Genomic DNA, 19849 nt, shown 5'->3' with positions numbered 1-19849 from the left:
CAGGAAATGAACAAGGAAAAGGCACGAGAGTGGCTGGTCTGACGAGGATCGCATCATCTTACCTTTCTTACTTAACCCCACCTCATCCCTTCAAACAAAACCAATCCCTTCCTTTTGGTCCTGTTGTTTATTGTACTGGACCTGCGCGACCCTGCTCCTTTCCCTCTTGTGCTTCTCCTATCCTGCGATCCTATACTCCCCCCCCCCAGTTCTTTCTTTATACAGTACCTCCTTATTTCATGCTCGGCTTCATCCATGATCTTGTTTTGCATTTTGTTACATATTCTCACTTACTTTAAACCCCACCAACTGGACTTTCTACTCCCCCCCTTTGCTTTGCCCCTCCTGACTCCCCTTTTCTGCTGTGCTGCTTCTCTCCCCCACTTCCCCTTTCTGCTGTGCCCCTCCTCTCCCCACTCCCCCTTTCTGCTGTGCCCTTCCTCTCCCCACTTGCCCTTTCTGCTTTGCTCCTTCTCTCCCCACTACCCCCTTTCTGCTGTGCATCTCCTCTCCCCACTTCCCCTTTCTGCTGTGCATCTCCCCACTCCCACTTCCTGCTGTTCCCCTCCCTATTCCCCCCTTCTGCTGTGCTTCTCCCTCTTTGCATTGTGCCTCTCCCCTTCCGTACCTCCCTTTGTGCTACCTCCACCCCTGTTTACATCCTCCCCCCCCCTCCCACACCCACACCTGTGGCCCCATACCTTCCTTTGTTTTTTTTTAATTTCTACCCTTCCCTTATTACCTTTGTGCTTTTTTTGTTCTTTGCTTTGCAGGTTATCTTTGGGTTTTGCCAAAAGTTTTCTTCTTTGTTCATTTTTTATTTTTTATTTTATTTTTGTCCTTATTGGCTTCCTGTACCAATAAACGATTCATTGTCTGTTTTCCTTCTTCAAGTTGGTCACATTGAATTTTCAATGGAAAGTTGTGTGGAATGTTCAATCAAGGAGAACAACACAGGCAATCAACATGTTAGAGGTGAGGGATCTCTGGGTCGTTGCCAGGAGATTGATCGGCTTTCACCATGTTGTGGATCGATTCGAGCAGAACTGACTGGGTTAATCAACACCACCAACACCACCACCAACAATTGACTCCAAGGTTCAATCTGGAAGTTGTGGGAATACAAATTCGATTAGGAAGTGTGAAAGGAAATAAACCAAAAGTCTACGTTGGGGTGTGGAGTATAAATCATTTTAACCAAGTCTCGGAAGATGTGGGGGTGGGGGGGTGGAGGATGGGGTTTAATCCTGACCATTTCCCAGAACTTTTGAATGACCCATCAAACCTTCATTTCAGCAATAATATGTTATCAGCTTGTGTTTATTTCAAAGATTTGTAAGATACAAATCAGTTCCTGGAAGAGTAAGGTGATGAATATAAAAGGGGAACGAAGTGGGACAACAGTTAAACATGGAAGTCTGGAAGGTATTGAACAAATAGGAAAACGATCAAAATTGGTGAGGAGAGGATTTCACAGGTTGTGGGAACATGGTTGGGAATTTAAATATCTGCAACGAGGAAATCGTTTTTCACAAGCATTGGAGAACAAGCCTACGATTACATATTTGGAATTAAAATAGTCTGGAATGTGATTCCTGCGACATTTTTAAATTGTATCAACTGCAGTGCACTTTTTGTGTGTGTTCGTCTCACGAGCTTCCACAGGAAGCACATATGAAGTGGATGGAACATCAGTGCCAGCCCGTGGGTGAACGTTTTCCATTGAGCTGTAAAGGCCGTGTCGGCTCTGAAGTTTACATTTCCTTGGGAGGATGGCCAGCATTCAGCTGACTTTTGAGGCCTACTTTATGGCCTATCTGCCGAGGAGACATCATAGGTGATGGGCTCAGAAGTTTGAGAAATTGAATTTATGCCGATTGTTGATTGTGCAAATGGTGGGATTGTGCGACGATGTGAAATATGCTTGGAATGAAAGACCTCTTCCAAGTCTAAGACAAAAACTGTAGTAGATCTGAGCCTTTTCAGGATAGCAGGCCTTTAGGGTGCTGCTGTTGCTGTCTGCCTGTTTATTTGGATGTGGAGTTCTCTAAATGGCAAAGGTTCTTCCACAGCATTGCAGATGGTGATTTTGTTGCGGAGCCGGGTATCGGCTGCGAGCACGACCGCTAGGTGGGGCAGTAGGGTTGACTCTACCGAACACCCGGAATCTAGATCGTACCTTTCGGAAAACTCCGAGGGTACGGGTCCCTTACCGGACCGTGAATCGTCAATAATTCCACCACGTGGTACAGGGTTATTTGCCAATTTTCAAAATACCGAGAGATCCACGTGGCGAGTTACTGAGTATTCACACCCTCGACGGCACTCCTACGAGTCGAGCTGTTAGCGTGCCCGACCCGTGCGCAGCCCGAGCGGATGGTTGCCGAAATCCCATCGGTCAAAATGTACATTTACAGTGGCAACAGCCTTTATAATTCACGAACACGTGCCATGCTAAGCCAATGGAAGAAACAGAAACAAGCTGATACATTTAACAAATGTATTTATTTATAATGGGGGAAAGGGGGGAGCACGCAAGAAGCAGAGTTATCGGACTCTAGAGATGCAAGTATGTACAGCAAAGAGCACTTAAACAATTCCTACTTACAGATGGGCCCACCGACAGACACACACACAGATACCCAGAAGTACATGGACCTGTCCACCTCGTGTGGTTCGGCTGACACCGGCGAACCAGGCCAGCGTCGAGATGCGATGATATAATCCAGAGCTCCCTTCAGCGCTCGTCCCGGCAACCAAACTTCTACTCTGTATCCCAAACTGTCAAGAAGGCAGGAGGTTTCTCTGCCACTTCTCCAAGTCTGGGTTGAATGTCCAACTCCACACTGGTTCAACCTGCCTGTCAGATTGACCACAACCTTGCCGGCTCGATGGTCATCAACTATCTCAAAAGCTCTCTCCTTCGTCCGATCGAGAGATGGCGCGCAACCGACTTGTGGTTCTTGTGGAGGAAGGATATCTCGGTCCAATCACGCCGCAACCTTCTTCACCCTTCTCCAGGAGGGGAGAAGCCGCCTCCACCCTCCCCCGCTCTCCCTCACTGGACGGTTTTGGTGCGCAGAATCGCTCATCGCCCTGTCATTGGCCAAAACGGGCGGCAAGTCCGTCGATTGGCCTGGGGACGTGGTGATGTCACGCAGACTGCCTTTCTCTCCGTTGCGGGGTCTGATTGGCTGAGCGGCGGCCACCTCACTTGAAGCACGCTGATTGGTCGAGGGCCGCCGTGAGGCTCCTTGAACTCTGCCCACCATGGCGTTGGTCAGAACGAGGTGAAGGTGAGGGTGATGCTGGCGTTGTTGTAGTTGATGTTCGTGGTGTAAAAATAACAGAAAACCCTGACTATCAAAATAACTTCGCAGCGCATGTACATTCAATTACCCATTAAACAAGGGAAAGTGGAGCTATCTATCCACATTTACTTATCAAAATAACAGCTATAGGACCTGTATGTTGAGTGCTTATGGCTTCCAGATTCGTAACAATTAAAGGGCCAAGACTGGACCAACAATGGTGCCTTGGGCCACTCCAGCCTCCAATGGAAGAGGAAATTAGTGAAGGAGAAGAGGGTTTTGGGTTACTCTCTGCTTTCATTGTAAAAAATGGAATATGGTTACAGGATCCCGACACTGAAACCATCTTTTGGGTTGGTTCCAGGATCTCAAATTTAACAAGATTCAGCAAGAAGCACGTATTTACAAGGCAAAACATTGTCATAAGAAGAGGTTCTCATGCCAAGCAAGTAATTCCACCTCGTCAGTCAACTTATCACAATTTCGACACACACAGGTACCTCTATCATTTCGGGGGAAACGAGATTCGGTCGAGGCGGAGGGTGGGCTTCTCGCTCACCCGATGCAAGCTGGTAGGTTCATGTTGGCCCCAACGTAAGAAAGGGTTTCTGGAGAAAGAATAAGAGGGTAGAGGATGTGGTGTGTAGTGTAGATGAATGCCTGTAGTGCTTTCGAGGAAAGCGTGACATGTGAGTCAGTAACCCAACCCTAAATGAGAAGGGGGGCTTATTGTTGAATTCTCTTGTGCATTCAAAGTGAACGAGTTAGAAGTAGGGAAAGCCAGACATGGGGAGTGAAAATGAGTGTGTTTGGCTGGCACATCCACGGAAACTCTGTAGCTTGGTCTCGTCGGGTTCCTTCTCGCAGGTTCAGCCTCAACTCTTCTATTTCCTGGAAATGCGCAAGCTCTTCGTGTTTGAATTTACTGGCTTGGATGGTCCCGTAGAGGGATGTGGTCTGTAGACCGAGCAGCCTTGAGGGCTCCTTGGGCTTCATGGCTGCTGTTTCCTCACTGGTCTGTTCTTGTTTCTCTGTGATTCCAATTGGTTGAGCCGAGCTCCCGCATTGGCACTGACCACCAAGGTGGGACATTGGTCATTGCCGGAGGCCCACCCATGGGCACATGTTTCACATCAAATCGTGTGTATTTAGCTTGTTCTCAGGAAAACAACACATTTTACACAAGAAACATAATTCATTCAAAAACGGTCAAATTTACCAAACACAAGCGTTTTAAACAGAACACTGGGTTGTTCTGACTCCAGTTTTGTTCTACATGATTGGAAAACAGGAACTCGGATTTTTCATCAAATCGTGTGGATTGACGTCATCAAAGGTCGTCACAAATGTGGATCCAGGACGTCACAACATGGCTGGTCACAAATGTGGATCCAGGACGTCACAACATGGCCGGTCACCAGACTCTGGATGACGTCACATGGCCGATCACCAGCCCAGATCGACATCACATGGCTGGTCACCAGACTCTGGATGACGTCACAACATGGCCGATAAGAGCTCAGATCGACGTCACAACATGGCCCATCACCAGACTCTGGATGACGTCATAACATGGCCGATCACCAGACTCTGGATGACGTCACAACATGGCCGATCACCAGCCCTGATCGCTGAGCTCCTCCCAAGCTTCATGTGAAAGCCCAAGCGGACTCGCCCGACATGACGGAACTCGAAAGGTTTTTATCGACAGTTTTGTGTGAGAGTTCCATGTTGAGAGGCGGCTGAACGATGTTCCCAATGACACCGACCCCGAGAGGCCTTTGTAGTGTCGTGATAGAGATGCTTAGCAGGCAGACACGAACAGGGGAACAGTCGAGCCGGGCTGTGTTGCACAAGCGCGAGCGCGGGCGTACTTTGCCCACGGCTCTCCTTTATTACGTACTCAGTACACTCACGAGCCGGGCGACTACGGCATCACTACGACGCCTCAGGCGGCGCGCACACCTTATATTCCTGGCAGACACGATGCCCACGACGACCAATCCCCCCATCATCATGCCCCGCCCTGAAGACCCTCAGGCTATACCACACTCCTCAGTCCTAAAACTATGATTATTAAATGATCACCATCATAATAAGCATAAACAGCACGAAGTACTACGGTATAACAGTAGACAAGGTACAAAAAAGAAAACAGCGAAGTATAAAAGCACATCACATCATATAACGTGTGGAAGCGAGCTAATGGAGCTGCAACGGCCAGGTTCCGAAGACTGAGGTGCACACAGCACCTACCAAACTGACCGCGTTACCGATATGAAGCAGCAAGGCGAGAAGCACAGCAGCACTACACAGCGGAAACGCCCCCAGGCGGCTCATGCTGACATGGCCTTCGGCGAGGCCGCGGCGACCTCCCGAGCAAACCTCCCCCGGCACCATCAAACGCCTCCGGCCCACAAGGCGGCACATCTCCCCCAGGCAGACCTGAAGCAGATAAACATTCCGAGGCCGGAAGCCCGCTGTCTGGAAGCCGTGGCGCCAGCGCCAGACTCCATTGACCTTGGATGGGGGTGCTGAACAGCGCCGCTGGCTGGATGCAACCAATGCTCCACAAAAACCCATGCACCACAATCAGTTGAGATGCCAACGCCCGTCTAAACGGCCTTGAGCGAACACAGAGAGCTGCGCCCCCGGCGCCAGGCACGTCTGACCTTGCCGCAACCAGAGGTGGGGGTAACACCGACCAGCGCACCAGTTCTGGCTCCGAGTCGATCTCCGAGACCCACACGGCAGTTAGACGGCAGCAACTCCATTTAAACCACACTTCAACCATAGGCTCGTCATAAATCAATAGGGATATCACTGGAACCATTGCAAATTCATTTTCCCGTACAGCGCGTTCTTTCGGCAAAATCCCTGCACATGACAAAGCAATTACCCGCGGCCCGGGGCAATGGAAGGCCAACCAAACCTTTTTATTCGCCACCACCGCTCCCAAAGCCACAACATCACATTGACCATACTGCAAAACCCATCGATTGATCTCTGCCAAACCCACTCTCACACAGGATCTGTTGGCATTTATTTCAACAACGTTAAACTGCATCACGAGAGCAAGGAAAAACAAATATGCAATGAACAGCAACCCACAACCCTCATCACGAGTCCGTCTCTTGGTTGTTGACTCGATGTTGCGAACCGTGACTCCCTTGCACGCGACGGGCTCGCTGCAGCTCGCCGTCGAAGCTGCCCGAACAACACAGGCGCGCATTGCCTCATGAACGCCGCCGAAGCGCGGGACTCATCGCGAGAGCTGACACGGATCCCGCCGCTCCCGAACCGCACATCACCGTTGCAGGCAGCAACGAACGGCCGCTCCCGTTGCATCGACGCGGCTCCCGCCGCCAGAACCCCGCCCTCGGGCCTCGACGAAAGCATCGAAGAGAGCACCGGCACACCTGGAGGTACGAACTGGAGATCCAGCCCGAGGTGCACCAGCCAGTCCCGACCCAAAAGGGCAGGCCCCTCCCCTCGCACCACGAACACCGAGAGCCGGGCGCGTCGACCTCGGTAGCGCACTGAGACGTCGGCCCTCGCAAGCGGTGCAATCGCTTCACCGGTGTACGTGTACAGCGACAAGGCCGTCTCGACTAGGCGAACACCGCGAAGACCACGAGCCGCCTGCTCGCCCATGACCGACACTGCAGCCCCGGTGTCCACGCAAAACACGGTCGGCTCGCCATTCACTTCGACCTCCACCGTGAACGGCGTCGTCATCTCCGGACCAACGGAAAACAGACTCAACCGTGGTTGCATCTCCTGCTCCGGCCCGCCGGCATCGCCATGCCCCAGCTGCAGGCCGATTTCTAGGTCACTGGGGTCCTCCCGCACCTCGTCATCCAAGACCCCAACGGAGGCCCCCGCCATCCGACACACACACTTCAAATGTCCCACCTTGTGACAATGCAAACACACGGTGTTCTTATACGGGCACATTCGTCGCAGGTGCGGACCACCACACCCCCAGCACCCCTGGAAATCCACCTCGCTCCCGGTGCGACCGTGCTGCGGTGCGCGCCCTCGTCCCGCACCGCCAGACGCTTGTGCGACCTGCGGTCCCTGGGTCATCGCGCGGACCCCGGGCTACGTGACCTGTGGCGCCTGGGTCATCGCGTGAACTCCGGGATGTGCGACCTGCGGCACCTGGGTCACCGCGTGAACCTCGGGATCAGCCGACATGCCCCAGCTGGAGGTACTCATTACGTCCTGGCCAGCGATGGTGCGGACATCCGTGAGTGTCTGCTCGACAGACGAAGCAGTCCCGACCGCCGAGTCGAATGTGACGTCGGTCAACCGCAGGATGGCTGCTACCATCTTCGCGTCTCGCAGACCAGAAATAAAACGATCTCTGAGTCGTGCCGGACGCTCCTCTGCCGTGAACTTGCAAGGCACGGCCGAATGCTTCACCCGTGCTACGAAGTCTGCAACGCGCTCCTCGCCACCCTTCTCTGGCGCCAAGTGGGTCTTCATTTTCGCCACGATGTCTTGAAACGATAGCCCGTCATCACTGGGCTTATCTGGAGCCACCAAATCACTCAGCAGCTGGTAGTGCTCCGTTGATAGCGAGGCGAGCAAGATCGACTTGCGTTTTTCTTCATCATCTACATCATTCGCGCGGAAGTAGCAACCCAACTGTTCAGAAAACAACTCGAAGTCATCTCCCCCGAAAACGGGCACGCGCCCGTGCGCCGTGCCCCGACCTTCTGCCATGCTCGTGCTGGCGAGACCCTTGGCTCCGTAGCCTGGAACCGCACTGGTTAATCGCTGCCGCCCTGCACACGCCGATCCGAAGATCCTCGTCAGCCAACTGTAGTGTCGTGATAGAGATGCTTAGCAGGCAGACACGAGTAGGGGAACAGTCGAGCCGGGCTGTGTTGCATGAGCGCGGGCGTACTTTGCCCGCGGCTCTCCTTTATTACGTACTCAGTACACTCACAAGCCGGGCGACTACGGCATCACTACGACGCCTCAGGCGGCGCGCACTCCTTATATTCCTGGCAGACACGATGCCCACGACGACCACTCCCCCCATAATCATGCCCCGCCCTGCAGGCCCTCAGGCTATACCACAGCCTTGTCCCCCCTTATTGCAGGAAGAGCGGCCGTCAGATAGTTTTATCAGGGTCGCTCATGCCGTGAGAAAGGTCTGTGACATCCCTGGGAAACGGTAACACCAAACTTTAATCAATATGGCCGCGCGAACTCCGTTCCCGCCGATGGTCATGCGGGATGGGCTTGAGTGAAGTGAGATGGCCGCACGAACTTCATGTTCCACGGTGGGAGAATGGGATAACTTTGGGTAGAGCAATATGGCCGAACAAACCCCGCTCAGAGCATCGTGGCCACGTCCACTCACTGCACTGCAGACATCGGATGAGTGGGTCGGCCAAGAGAAGAGCAACATGGCCGCTCAGCCCCCCCCTCTGCCTTGAACGGGTCGGCCAGGAGATGAGCAACATGGCCGCTCAGCCCCTCCCCCTCTGCCTTGAGCGGGTCGACCAGGGGAGGAGCAACATGGCCGCTCAGCTCCTCCCCCTCTGCCTTGAGCGGGTCGACCAGGGGAGGAGCAACATGGCCGCTCCGCCCCTCCCCCTCTGCCTTGAGCAAAGCTGGAAAACATTTGATGACAACCAAAACAGAAGGTGTTTAGGAACAAGGTGGATCCTTCGATGCGCCTTCGTCCAATTATTACACGAAAGCCCCAGCAGCAGCAGCCATTGTAAGTGGTGCCGGCGGGGGTGATGACAAAGATGGCGGCCACTGAAGCCTGTGTTGATCTGGACGGGGCTCGGGGGCCACAGGCGGTGTCCCTGTTTCGGACGGTGACGGTGACGTGTGTTTAACCGAAGGACGACATGACGAAAGGTGAGTGTGAAACAGATGTCCACGTGACCGGACTTTATCCGACGAATCCCGTGTTTCTCAACATGGACACGTGTAATTTATTTAATTACTTGTGGTTTGTATTTTGTTTGAAGTTCGAAGTCCGAACCCAGGATCGATCCGCTCACCGGGCAGGGACATGTCAGGTCTTCTGATTGGTTCTGTGGTCACGAGGGAATGTATTCAACGGGGTCACCTCTTCGGGCCAAGTGTTTCATCCCCCTCTACGGGACAAGTCTTTTATCCCCCTCTTCGGTCCAGGTGTTTTTTCCTACTCTTAGGTCCAGGTGTTTTATCCCCCTTTTCAAGCCAGGTGTTTTTCTCCCCTTTTCAGGCCAGGTGTTTTATCCCCCTTTTCAAGCCAGGTGTTTTATCCCCCTTTTCAGGCCAGGTGTTTTTCTCCCCTTTTCAGGCCAGGTGTTTTATCCCCCTTTTCAAGCCAGGTGTTTTTCTCCCCTTTTCAGGCCAGGTGTTTTATCCCCCTTTTCAAGCCAGGTGTTTTATCCCCCTTTTCAGGCCAGGTGTTTTTCTCCCCTTTTCAGGCCAGGTGTTTTATCCCCCTTTTCAGGCCAGGTGTTTTATCCCCCTTTTCAGGCCAGGTGTTTTATCCCCCTTTTCAAGCCAGGTGTTTTTCTCCCCTTTTCAGGCCAGGTGTTTTATCCCCCTTTTCAAGCCAGGTGTTTTATCCCCCTTTTCAGGCCAGGTGTTTTTCTCCCCTTTTCAGGCCAGGTGTTTTATCCCCCTTTTCAGGCCAGGTGTTTTATCCCCCTTTTCAGGCCAGGTGTTTTATCCCCCTTTTCAGGCCAGGTGTTTTATCCCCCTTTTCAGGCCAGGTGTTTTATCCCCCTCTTCGGTCCAGGTGTTTTTCTCCCCTCTTCAGGCCAGGTGTTTTATCCCCCTCTTCGGTCCAGGTGTTTTATCCCCCTTTTCAGGCCAGGTGTTTTATCCCCCTCTTCGGTCCAGGTGTTTTTCTCCCCTCTTCAGGCCAGGTGTTTTATCCCCCTCTTCGGTCCAGGTGTTTTATCCCCCTTTTCAGGCCAGGTGTTTTTTCCTACTCTTCGGTCCAGGTGTTTTTCTCCCCTCTTCAGGCCAGGTGTTTTTTTCTGACATTGTTCTCGAGATCAATGGTACCAAGTGTGAGTTAACCCCCCTCAACCACTCATCTCTGAATGATTTCCCCTCCCAAGACCATATTTCATACGGTGTTCTCTGATATTGAGGTTGTTTCGATCAATGATTGAACTTTTCTTGTTTCTCCGATCTCCCCAAGAGCAAAAGCTCTGATCGAGAAGCACGATGACTTGATCCGGAAGGCAGGTCATTTGGAACACATTGACACACACCAAGCATTTGTATTTTTCACAAACTGTTTCACTCTGCTCGAGCTCCTGTACATCTTGTGTTCGTCTCCCTCCCACCTGGATGATGCACACCCACAAACTCTTGACCACACCGTTTACAAAACCTTTAGTACAAGGATCCAAGAAGAAAATGCATGTTTTTTTTGAATTAATAATATTTTTGTGGGTTTTTGTATTTATTTATTTATTTATTTATTCACGTTTTTGTAGTTTTTTTTAGCTCGCCTGTTTGAAGAACAGAGAGCTCTAGCGATACCCCCGGCGTGAGCGTGAAAATGTTAAAGTTTTTGGTGCAAGTTATTTCCTTTCTAATGTTTTTTATCAACCACACTATTTTTCACTGATTACAATATACAAATACATATATTGCTTTAAAATTATTTGGATCAGACTTCACTGCAATGCTTTATAAAAAAATATAATTAGACTAGTTTTTTTAAAACGATAAATGTAGAAAGGGGCGAGCGTTGGGTGGCTTTGACACAAACTCTCTGGTTTTTCTCCTTGTGTGAGGGGGCATGGGCTTGGTTAAAAACACAAAACATCAACCACACAACACCCCTTGACGAGACCCCCACCAACAACACTCGGTGCACATGCACACAATCACCCATCAACACTCAAACTACCTAAAAATCCTCAACATCCCCATACCCCTCTATCTCCATAACTTCCAGGTACCTATCTACTTCCAATTTAAACTTATCCACTGTTTTTGCTGCCACTACCTTTCCAGGGAGACCATTCCATGCATTAACTACTTCCTGAGTGAAAGTCCCCTTCCTCACTACCATTTTAACTCTCCTCTTCTTCACTCTCAAGCTATGGCCCCTGGTCCTGTCACAATCTAGTGTGTTGAATAATTCTTCACTTATTTTATCTCTACCTTTCATTATCTGAAACATCTCTATCATATCTCCTCGTAACCGCCTCCTTTCTAGTGTATAAAGCCCTGTCTCCTTCAACCGCTCCTCGTAGCTGAGTCTAGCTCGGCCTGGAATCAATCAAGTAACCCTACACTGAGCCCTCTCTATGGCATCTACGGACTTCCGGAACTGTGGTGACCAAAACTGCACACAATATTCTAGTTGTGGCCCTCACTAAATTCCTGTACAATGTTAACACCACCTCCTTGATTTATATATGATCCCCCTCCTTATACAGCCTAAACCCCTATTTCCTTTACCTGTAGCTGCCTGGCACTGTGCTACCTGCTCACCTCCCATATCTATTACCACTCCCAGATCCTTCTCCTGTGTGACACGCTCCAAAATTACCCCTTACGTACTGTAATCTCTATTTTCATTGTTCTTTCCCATCTCCAACACCTTACACTTGCTCAGGTTAAATTACATCTAATAATCTTTTGCCCAATCCATACAAGTATCAATACTTTCCTGAATCTGATCACCACCTCCTCTGCTATCCACCTTACCTCCAAGTTTTGTGTAATCCGCATTTCTGGAAAGTTTGCTCTTTACCCCATTGTCCAAATCGTTGATGTAGATATTGAATAGTAATGGTCTGAGTACTGATCCCTGACGTACCCCACAATTTACATCCTCCCACTCACAGCCACTCTTTGCTTCCTACCACGAAGCCAGTTTGCAATCCAATGAGCTACCTGACCAGCCACTCCACAAGCCCTCATCTTGTCTCACAACCTCCGATGTGGTACCTCATCAAATACCTTCTTAAAGTCGAGATATACTTTGTCCACTGCCTTTCGATCATCCACCCAATCAGACACTGCATCATAGAACTCTAAAAGATTTGTTAAACAGAAACTACCTTTGGTAAACCCTTGCTGACTACCTTTAATTAGTTTGTATTTATTACTTACGAAATCTTTAGATTTCGTAAGTATATTGTTCAGTTCCGTTCTGTTTGTTTGTTTGTTTGTGTGTTTGTTTGTTTGTTTGTGTGTTTGTTTGTTTGTTTGTTTGTAGGCACGATAACTCGAGAACGGAAGAAGCTACCAATGTCAAATTACACCACGTGATTCAGGAGGGTGATGGCTAGTGCTGATTAGATTTTGGTCAAAATCGGTCAAAGGACAAGGTCACGGTGAGGTCAAACATCCAAAACATTCGATTTTTGATGGTTTGATACAGAATCATTGTAGAAACTTCTGGTTTGCTTCGCTACCTTCTCTGGAGACAGCTTTTATTAGACAAGGTCAGAGGTCAAGTTGATGATTTCATAAGTACCAGTCTATGGCTGCTTGTTTAAATGGTTCCTCATCTGGTCCTTAATTAATGTCTCCAACACCTTCCCCACAACTGAAGTCAAACTAACAGGTCTATAGTTTCCCAATTCTTCTCTGAATCCTTTTTTTAAATAATAGAGTTACATTTGCTACTCTCCAATCCTCCGGTACCTGGCCTGACTCCAGGGCACTGTTGAAAATATCCGTTAACTTTCAAAGAATCTTGCTCTCCCCCATGCACAGATTTATCCCCTCTCATCTTCAGTTATCCTCCCCTTCCTCCCGCCCATGATTCACTGAAGCTTGTGGTGAGGCAGTTGTCCTGAAACAACTTGCCTTTGCCTCATGGAAAGCAAACCCAACTGAGGATAATCTTTCCTTCCATAAAGCTCAGAACAAGTGTGTATCTACCCTCCGGAGAGCCAGAAAACAACATCTTTCTAATCTCAAGTCTGAACTCTCAAACCTCTCTCCCTCCTCCAAATCCTGGTGGTGCCCAATCAAATCTGTTTCTGGTGTATGTTCCCCCTCCATCCCCTCCCTTACCTCAAATGGCCGCACTGCTGATACCGCACGTGAAAAGGCTGAATGCTTAAACTCGGTGTTTGCAGCGAAATCTTGTGTCCAAAACCCATCACTTTCTCCACCCACCTTACCCAGTGGCACCCAACTGTCCCTGGACTCTATGTCCTTTTCTCCTGACAAGGTGGAGAGCTTGCTGTGAAATCTCGACTCAGATTGTGCAACCGGTCCAGACGGCATCAGCCCACGTGTCCTAAAAACCTGATCTTCTGCTCTTGCTCACCCTCTCATTTGCTCAAGGTCATCTGCCATCTGCTTGGAAATCAGCAGGCATCACTGCCCTGCACAAAACAGGTGCAAAAACAGATCCCTGCAACAACAGACCAATCAGCCTTCTCCCAATCATCAGCGAGGTTATGGAATCCATCATCGCTTCAGACATGAAATCCTTCCTCTTCTCCAATGGCTTGATTTCTGATCATCAATTTGGTTGCAGACCAGGTCACTCTACCCTGGATATGCTGCTTCTGCTCTCCCATCAATGGATGGAGGTCCTCAATGCCAGACATAAAATCAGAGCCAAATCCCTAGACATATCACATGCTTTTGACATGGTCTGGCACCCTGCCCTACTCACCAAACTCTCTTCCTATGGTATCCAAGGCCATCTCCACTCATGGCTCGTAGACTTCCCCTCCTGTTGCAATCAACGTGTGGCCCTAAATGGAGTTCTTTCATCCCCTCTTCCTGTGCAGGCTGGAGTTCCTCAAGGTAGCGTTCTGGGCCCTGTTCATTTTCTGGTTTTCATCAATGATCTCTCCGACTCTCTGGAAAATCATCTATATCTCTTTGCTGATGACTCCACCCTCTGCCGTACCATCTGTCATCCCTCAGACCGGCAAGCAGCAGCTTCTTCGCTCACTGCAGATCTGGATAAAATCACAAACTGGTCCAACATGTGGAACATGTCTTTCAATCCAGACAAATCTCACACTCTCACTATGTCTCTTTGAAAGGACCGTTTAGAAATCCCCCCCATCCACTTCCTCAACAATCCTCTGGAAGAAGTCCTTTCTTTCAAGCTTCTGGGTCTCACTATCTGCCATGATATTTCCTGGGAAAGTCACATTTCAAACCTCGCCTCCAAAGCCAGTCGCCGACTGGGAATCCTCCGTCGTGCAAAGTCCTTCCTCGGTCCACCTGAGCTCCTGACCACCTACAAAGCTTTTGTCCGCAGCCTGATGGAGTACTACTCTCCCCTCTGGGCTGGTGCTCCTGCCTCCCACCTTTCTCGGCTTCACGCTGTGGAAACCAAGGCATTTAAGATCATCGGCATCTCCTACAATGAGGCTGAGTCTTTGGGCCTCTCACTCTCTCACCGCAGGTTGGTCGGCGGTCTTTCTGTCTTCTACCGTCTGCTCTCCAGCCTCGCCCCCCCCAACCCCCACTCTGTCTGCGATTTCTCCCCACCACATTTCTGCAGGGCACTCAAGGTCCACTAACAACCCCCTTCTGGTAAAACTATCAAAATCACTGCTCACCTTCACTCTTTCATTCCTCTTTTTTCCCACCTTTGGAATAAACTCCCTCACTCTATTCATTCCCATTCTTCCCTCCATGTCTTCAAAACAGCTGTTCACCACCACCTCTTATCATCCCCCATCCAAAACCTCGATCTTTTCTACCCCTGCTAATACATTCCAAGCCCACCTCCTTCAAATTCCCTGCCTTCCTTCCTGAAAGTCCCTGTAATGTCCATCTTGTATTCCCCATGTTCCCCGTCCCATCCCTCTCCGTTCCACAGATCTCCGAATGTCGGTGTTCCCCACTGTTTTGTCCTTCCCACTCCCTCCCCTCTTGTCTCATGACCCCCTTGATGTGCGTTGTGTGTTATCTCTCACACGAGCCTCGACAAGGAAAAAAAAATAAATTAAAAATCAACCTTATTCAAACTTGTGTTATAATTGGTGAGGGTGTTGTCGATCACCTTTATTCAAACTCATGGTGTTATAATTTGTGAGCGTTATAGATCACCCTCATTCAAACTCATGGTGTTATAATTAGAGAGGGTGTTATCGATCACCCTAATTCAAACTCATGGTGTTATAATTGGAGAGTGTTATAGATCACGCTTATTTAAACTTGTGGTGTTATAATTGGAGAGTGTTATAGATCACGCTCATTCAAACTTGTGGTGTTATAATTGAATCGGTGAATTCCATCAGGTCCCAACTCCATGAAACAAAATTTTACAGGAGAGCATTTTAATTATTTTTTTCAGAGTGTGACTGATATCTTGGTATCATGTTTCTGACGCATGGACTTCCCCACCAGAGGGAACAAATCACAGAAGATGGTGGCAAATGATGGTTTGGTTTTAGCAGGGTGACCAAATAAAAACAGTGGAGTTCGGCCCTTTTTGAATGAAACAGCGAAAGCTTCTACAAAAAGGGATAAAATATGTCTTGTTTCTGCAGAATCATTTTATTTCAAATCCTTACGTGAAATGAGAACTACAAAGGACAAAATGTTGTTATTGTTTTTACATCTGGGGGGTTATCCTCCTTGGTCCGGTGTCAACAGCTTCTACTTTCCAAGATCAACCATTCTGCAGATACATGTACTTCCATGTTAAACTCCACATGAAATGAATACAAAGCAAACAATCCATCTTATTTCTTGGCAATCCACCGCAAATTGAGCCAAACAACAAACATGAAATCATCATCTGTCGACTCATCGTCACCACCTCCGTTATCAGTGGCTCATGGAAATGATCAGAGTAAAATGTGAATTTTATTTCACAGTCTATCTTGTTTGGATCAGTTCCAGCCTGATATTCCGCATATTTATTAGTCTAGAAGCCAAAATCTGTAGCTAGCCTAGAAAATAGGTTCGCTGCTGATTTCATGTTAGAATGGTGCAACTGGTGTTTTTGAAGAGTCTAGGCATGACCAAGTTTAGTTCCACTTGTTGCCAAGTCTGCATCTGAATATTATGGCCACCATGACAGTAATCAAAATGGCCGCCATCAGATTTAGTCTTTTTCTTACTGCAAATTGTACTCGCCAGAAATTTGTCATGATTGTGAAATACTATGTAATCTGACACGAGGAACACTATTTTGTGCTTTATTTTTGTACTGGATCACAACTTTTCACATAATTGACAACTTAAAGACGAAATTGAAAATGCACATACGAGCAACAAATGTGAAAAAGAAAATGTTTAGCACTATTGATGGAGATGGGTTTACAGTCAGTCAAAGGTTATTTCAACAGCTGTCAGATTCTTTCTAACACAAAATTACGTTGCTTTGCAGAAGAGAAAAGTGTTGTGAGAACACCCAAGTACAATTTTCAGAGCTATTGATCGGCTTGTACACTGAACGGGTTCCTACAAAGGGCTTTGCATCCACATGCTTTCGTGCAAGGCAGTCCATTCCGTGTACATTTGCACCGTCGAGTTGAGCATGACCCACGGCATTTGCATGTCGTCAGTTCTACACAGTAAGCAGTAATAGGCTGTGCAGTCATGAGTCGCGGCTGAAATGTCTCGTTGCCATCTTTGACGACCTGTTCCCACCCACAGTTCTCAGGTGCAGGTAGATGTGGTTCAGATTCCAAGGCTCTTCTCCACACAAAAGTCTGGTAGTGCGCTCGCTTGATGTGTAGAATCAGAGCATCGCGAGTTGGAGGCAGATTCTCAATAGCTTTGGTCAGACTGAGAAACAGATCACATCTTACTCGCTGAATTGAGTTATCTTGGCCATGAGGGTCATAAAGCCTGCAGACAAATGACTCAGCATCTGCAATCACACTCTCATCAGGAATTTCCTCTCACTCTCATCAATCACACTCTCATCACCAGCTTTTCCAGGAATGTCAGTCTGGCAGAAAGCGCATTTTGACCAATCCATAGCGCTGTGCGCGGATCTTAGTGACTTTGGGACATGGTATTTCTCTGAGGAACCTGATGTTGTGGGTATCTCTTCTGCGTAAGTCACAGATTGTGGCTGAATCCTTGACTTCAGTCTGTCTATTTTTTGTGCGTGAGTAAAGTCACTATAGCAGAATTTGTGCCATTGAATCTTTTCGACGTGCTCCGGTACAGAATATTTTCTGATTCTTGAGAATGAGTCAACATATTTAGCGTCATTATATTTCTCTCTTTCTTTGCAACATTCAGCTACAGTTTTCACACCAACGATTGTAGTCTTTCGAAGTGGCGTTGACTTGCTAGTTTTTGAACTGTCCTGGCAAATAAAGCATTTATTCCAGTCTACATGCTCTTCTTCTTCTCGATCCCTTGAACCCCCTGTGAGAAATCTTGCGGCTTTCATTTTTCAGTTAGTCCTGGGTAACAGAAAAACACACAGTTATGTAGTTTAGGTTCATTTTATAGCAAAGTTGTAAAATTCATTGATTGTGGTTTGTATAATCAGACATTCTAATTCGAGCCTGAACATTTCTTTAAAAATAATATAGTGAAAAACAAGTCATATTATTTTTAGAAAATGGATGGAGCAATGTTTTTTTTTCTATACTCCCATCAGCTCAGGCATGCTCAAAAACATGGAAATCGACCCTAATTTTGTAATTTCATGTCAATTTGCGGCTGAAATATGACGAAAAGTGTATTTAATGGCGACCATTTTGTAAACTGTCATGGCGGCCATACTATCCATATCCAGAGTTGGCAACAAGTTGATTCACGTTTGTGTGTGTCTGGACAGTCAATTTACACATGTTGCACTATTCTAACACGGAATCAGCAGGGTCGTACACTATTCTGCATTGGGCCTCCTGACTATATTGTTTTGAGTCCCTCGTTTGTGTTTTGGTGTGGCTCCCTTAGACTGGTGCTGAGCGACTCTCCTCACGCGTTTTGTCCCCACTCCATGCAGGTTTGCAAAGGCTTCTCTACAAACCATTTTTACGTCATCTCCCAGTTTCACTTGGTAGTAACACTGCCAGCTCCGTTAAAATGCTGCTTGTGTTCCCTTTGGTCTCCTTCGCTGGGGAGCTTTGTTACTGATGAGGGACATCAAATCGGCATCTTGGCCATCATGGTTACCAATGGTGTTAAAATTTCCCAGCAGTATCTCTCGTACAGCAACAGTGAAGGTTTCAAGGCACTTCCTTCGACACCTGAAATAAAAATACCTCATTAAAATGTTTTTACAGGAATAACTAACAAAGCTCAGATTCTTTTCATGCAGTGATATTGATATTTGCAAATATGGCTCAAAATAGCCTGACACTTGGCGGAAAACTACCCGGCGCTGGATGGGTTAACGGTATCAAATTTGACCTGAAATAGTGAAGGATAATAAAAATGAAGAATCAGTGCAAGATTCTGTACAAAGCCTGGCTGTCCATGTAAGAATGTATTGAATTTTATTAAACTGAATGTTATTGATAAACACACAGTGCACTGTGTCATGGTAAGTGTTGTGTTTGCAGAGGTATCGACTTTAGATCGATATTTACCTGCACTTCTCTCACATTTCCCTTGCAGTTCCTGTTTCCTTCTTGGCACCAACATCCTCTTTGCCTTCTGCTCTCGGCCTCCTTCGTTTGTTTTTGGCCCATTCTCCTTCATTTCGTTTCCTTTTGGGTCTTATTTCTTCATCACTTGGATCAACATTCTCCATCGGCGCTGCCATCTTGGATCACTGCTGCTGCCACCGAAATGTCGAGGCCAAATTTCCTGCAACCGAGGCCCGACTCCTGGCGGTGGGTCTCTGCTGAACTCACAGTGCAAAATACATTGTGAATCAGCACATTTATTCATGGGAGTTGGGACCTTCCTGCACACAGTCAAAAAGCTTGTCAACTACAGAACATAAAACATGCAAAACGTGAATTTTAAAAATTGGTGGAGATGGGCTGTTATAATTGGAGAGTGTTATAGATCACCCTCATTCAGACTCGTGGTGTTATAATTGGAAGTGTTATTGCTCTCCCTCATTCAAACTTGTGGTGTCATAATTGGAGAGAGTGTTATAGATCACCCTCATTCAAACTTGTGTTATAATTGGAGAGAGTGTTATGGATCACCCTCATTCAAACTCGTGGTGTTATAATTGGAGAGAGTGTTATAGATCACCCTCATTCAAACTTGTGGTGTTATAATTGGAGAGAGTGTTATAGATCACCCTCATTCAAACTTGTGGTGTTATAATTGGAGAGAGTGTTATAGATCACCCTCATTCAAACTTGTGGTGTTATAATTGGAGAGAGTGTTATAGATCACCCTCATTCAAACTTGTGGTGTTATAATTGGAGAGAGTGTTATAGATCACCCTCATTCAAACTTGTGTTATAATTGGAGAGAGTGTTATGGATCACCCTCATTCAAACTCGTGGTGTTATAATTGGAGAGAGTGTTATGGATCACCCTCATTCAAACTTGTGGTGTTATAATTGGAGAGAGTGTTATAGATCACCCTCATTCAAACTTGTGGTGTTATAATTGGAGAGAGTGTTATAGATCACCCTCATTCAAACTTGTGGTGTTATAATTGGAGAGAGTGTTAT

General features: G+C 47.8%; 1 protein-coding gene and 1 pseudogene across 4 annotated transcripts in view; both read left to right on the top strand.

Annotated features, from left to right (window-relative positions):
* The window catches only part of LOC147016291 (zinc finger Ran-binding domain-containing protein 2-like), a 104359-nt gene extending 103864 nt beyond the window's left edge, over positions 1–495 (top strand). For 3 of the 4 annotated variants that reach the window (XM_085844886.1, XM_085844885.1, XM_085844884.1), the window contains one exon: positions 4–467. In XM_085844886.1, coding sequence (XP_085701012.1) covers positions 4–10 — 7 coding nt within the window. In that variant the 3' untranslated portion in view covers positions 11–467. Of the gene's footprint in view, positions 1–3 lie in introns of all 4 variants that reach the window. The other variant, XM_085844882.1, reaches the window with a different exon arrangement.
* LOC147016290 (uncharacterized) lies at positions 428–1119 on the top strand (annotated as a pseudogene).
* The last annotated feature ends 18730 nt before the right edge of the window (positions 1120–19849 follow it).

This window comes from Eptatretus burgeri, chromosome 11 (genome assembly GCF_056783735.1).
Source record: "Eptatretus burgeri isolate ZD-2024b chromosome 11, Ebu_testis_v1, whole genome shotgun sequence".
Classification (NCBI taxonomy): Eukaryota; Metazoa; Chordata; class Myxini; order Myxiniformes; family Myxinidae; genus Eptatretus; species Eptatretus burgeri.
This window is presented reverse-complemented; position numbering and strand designations above follow the sequence as displayed.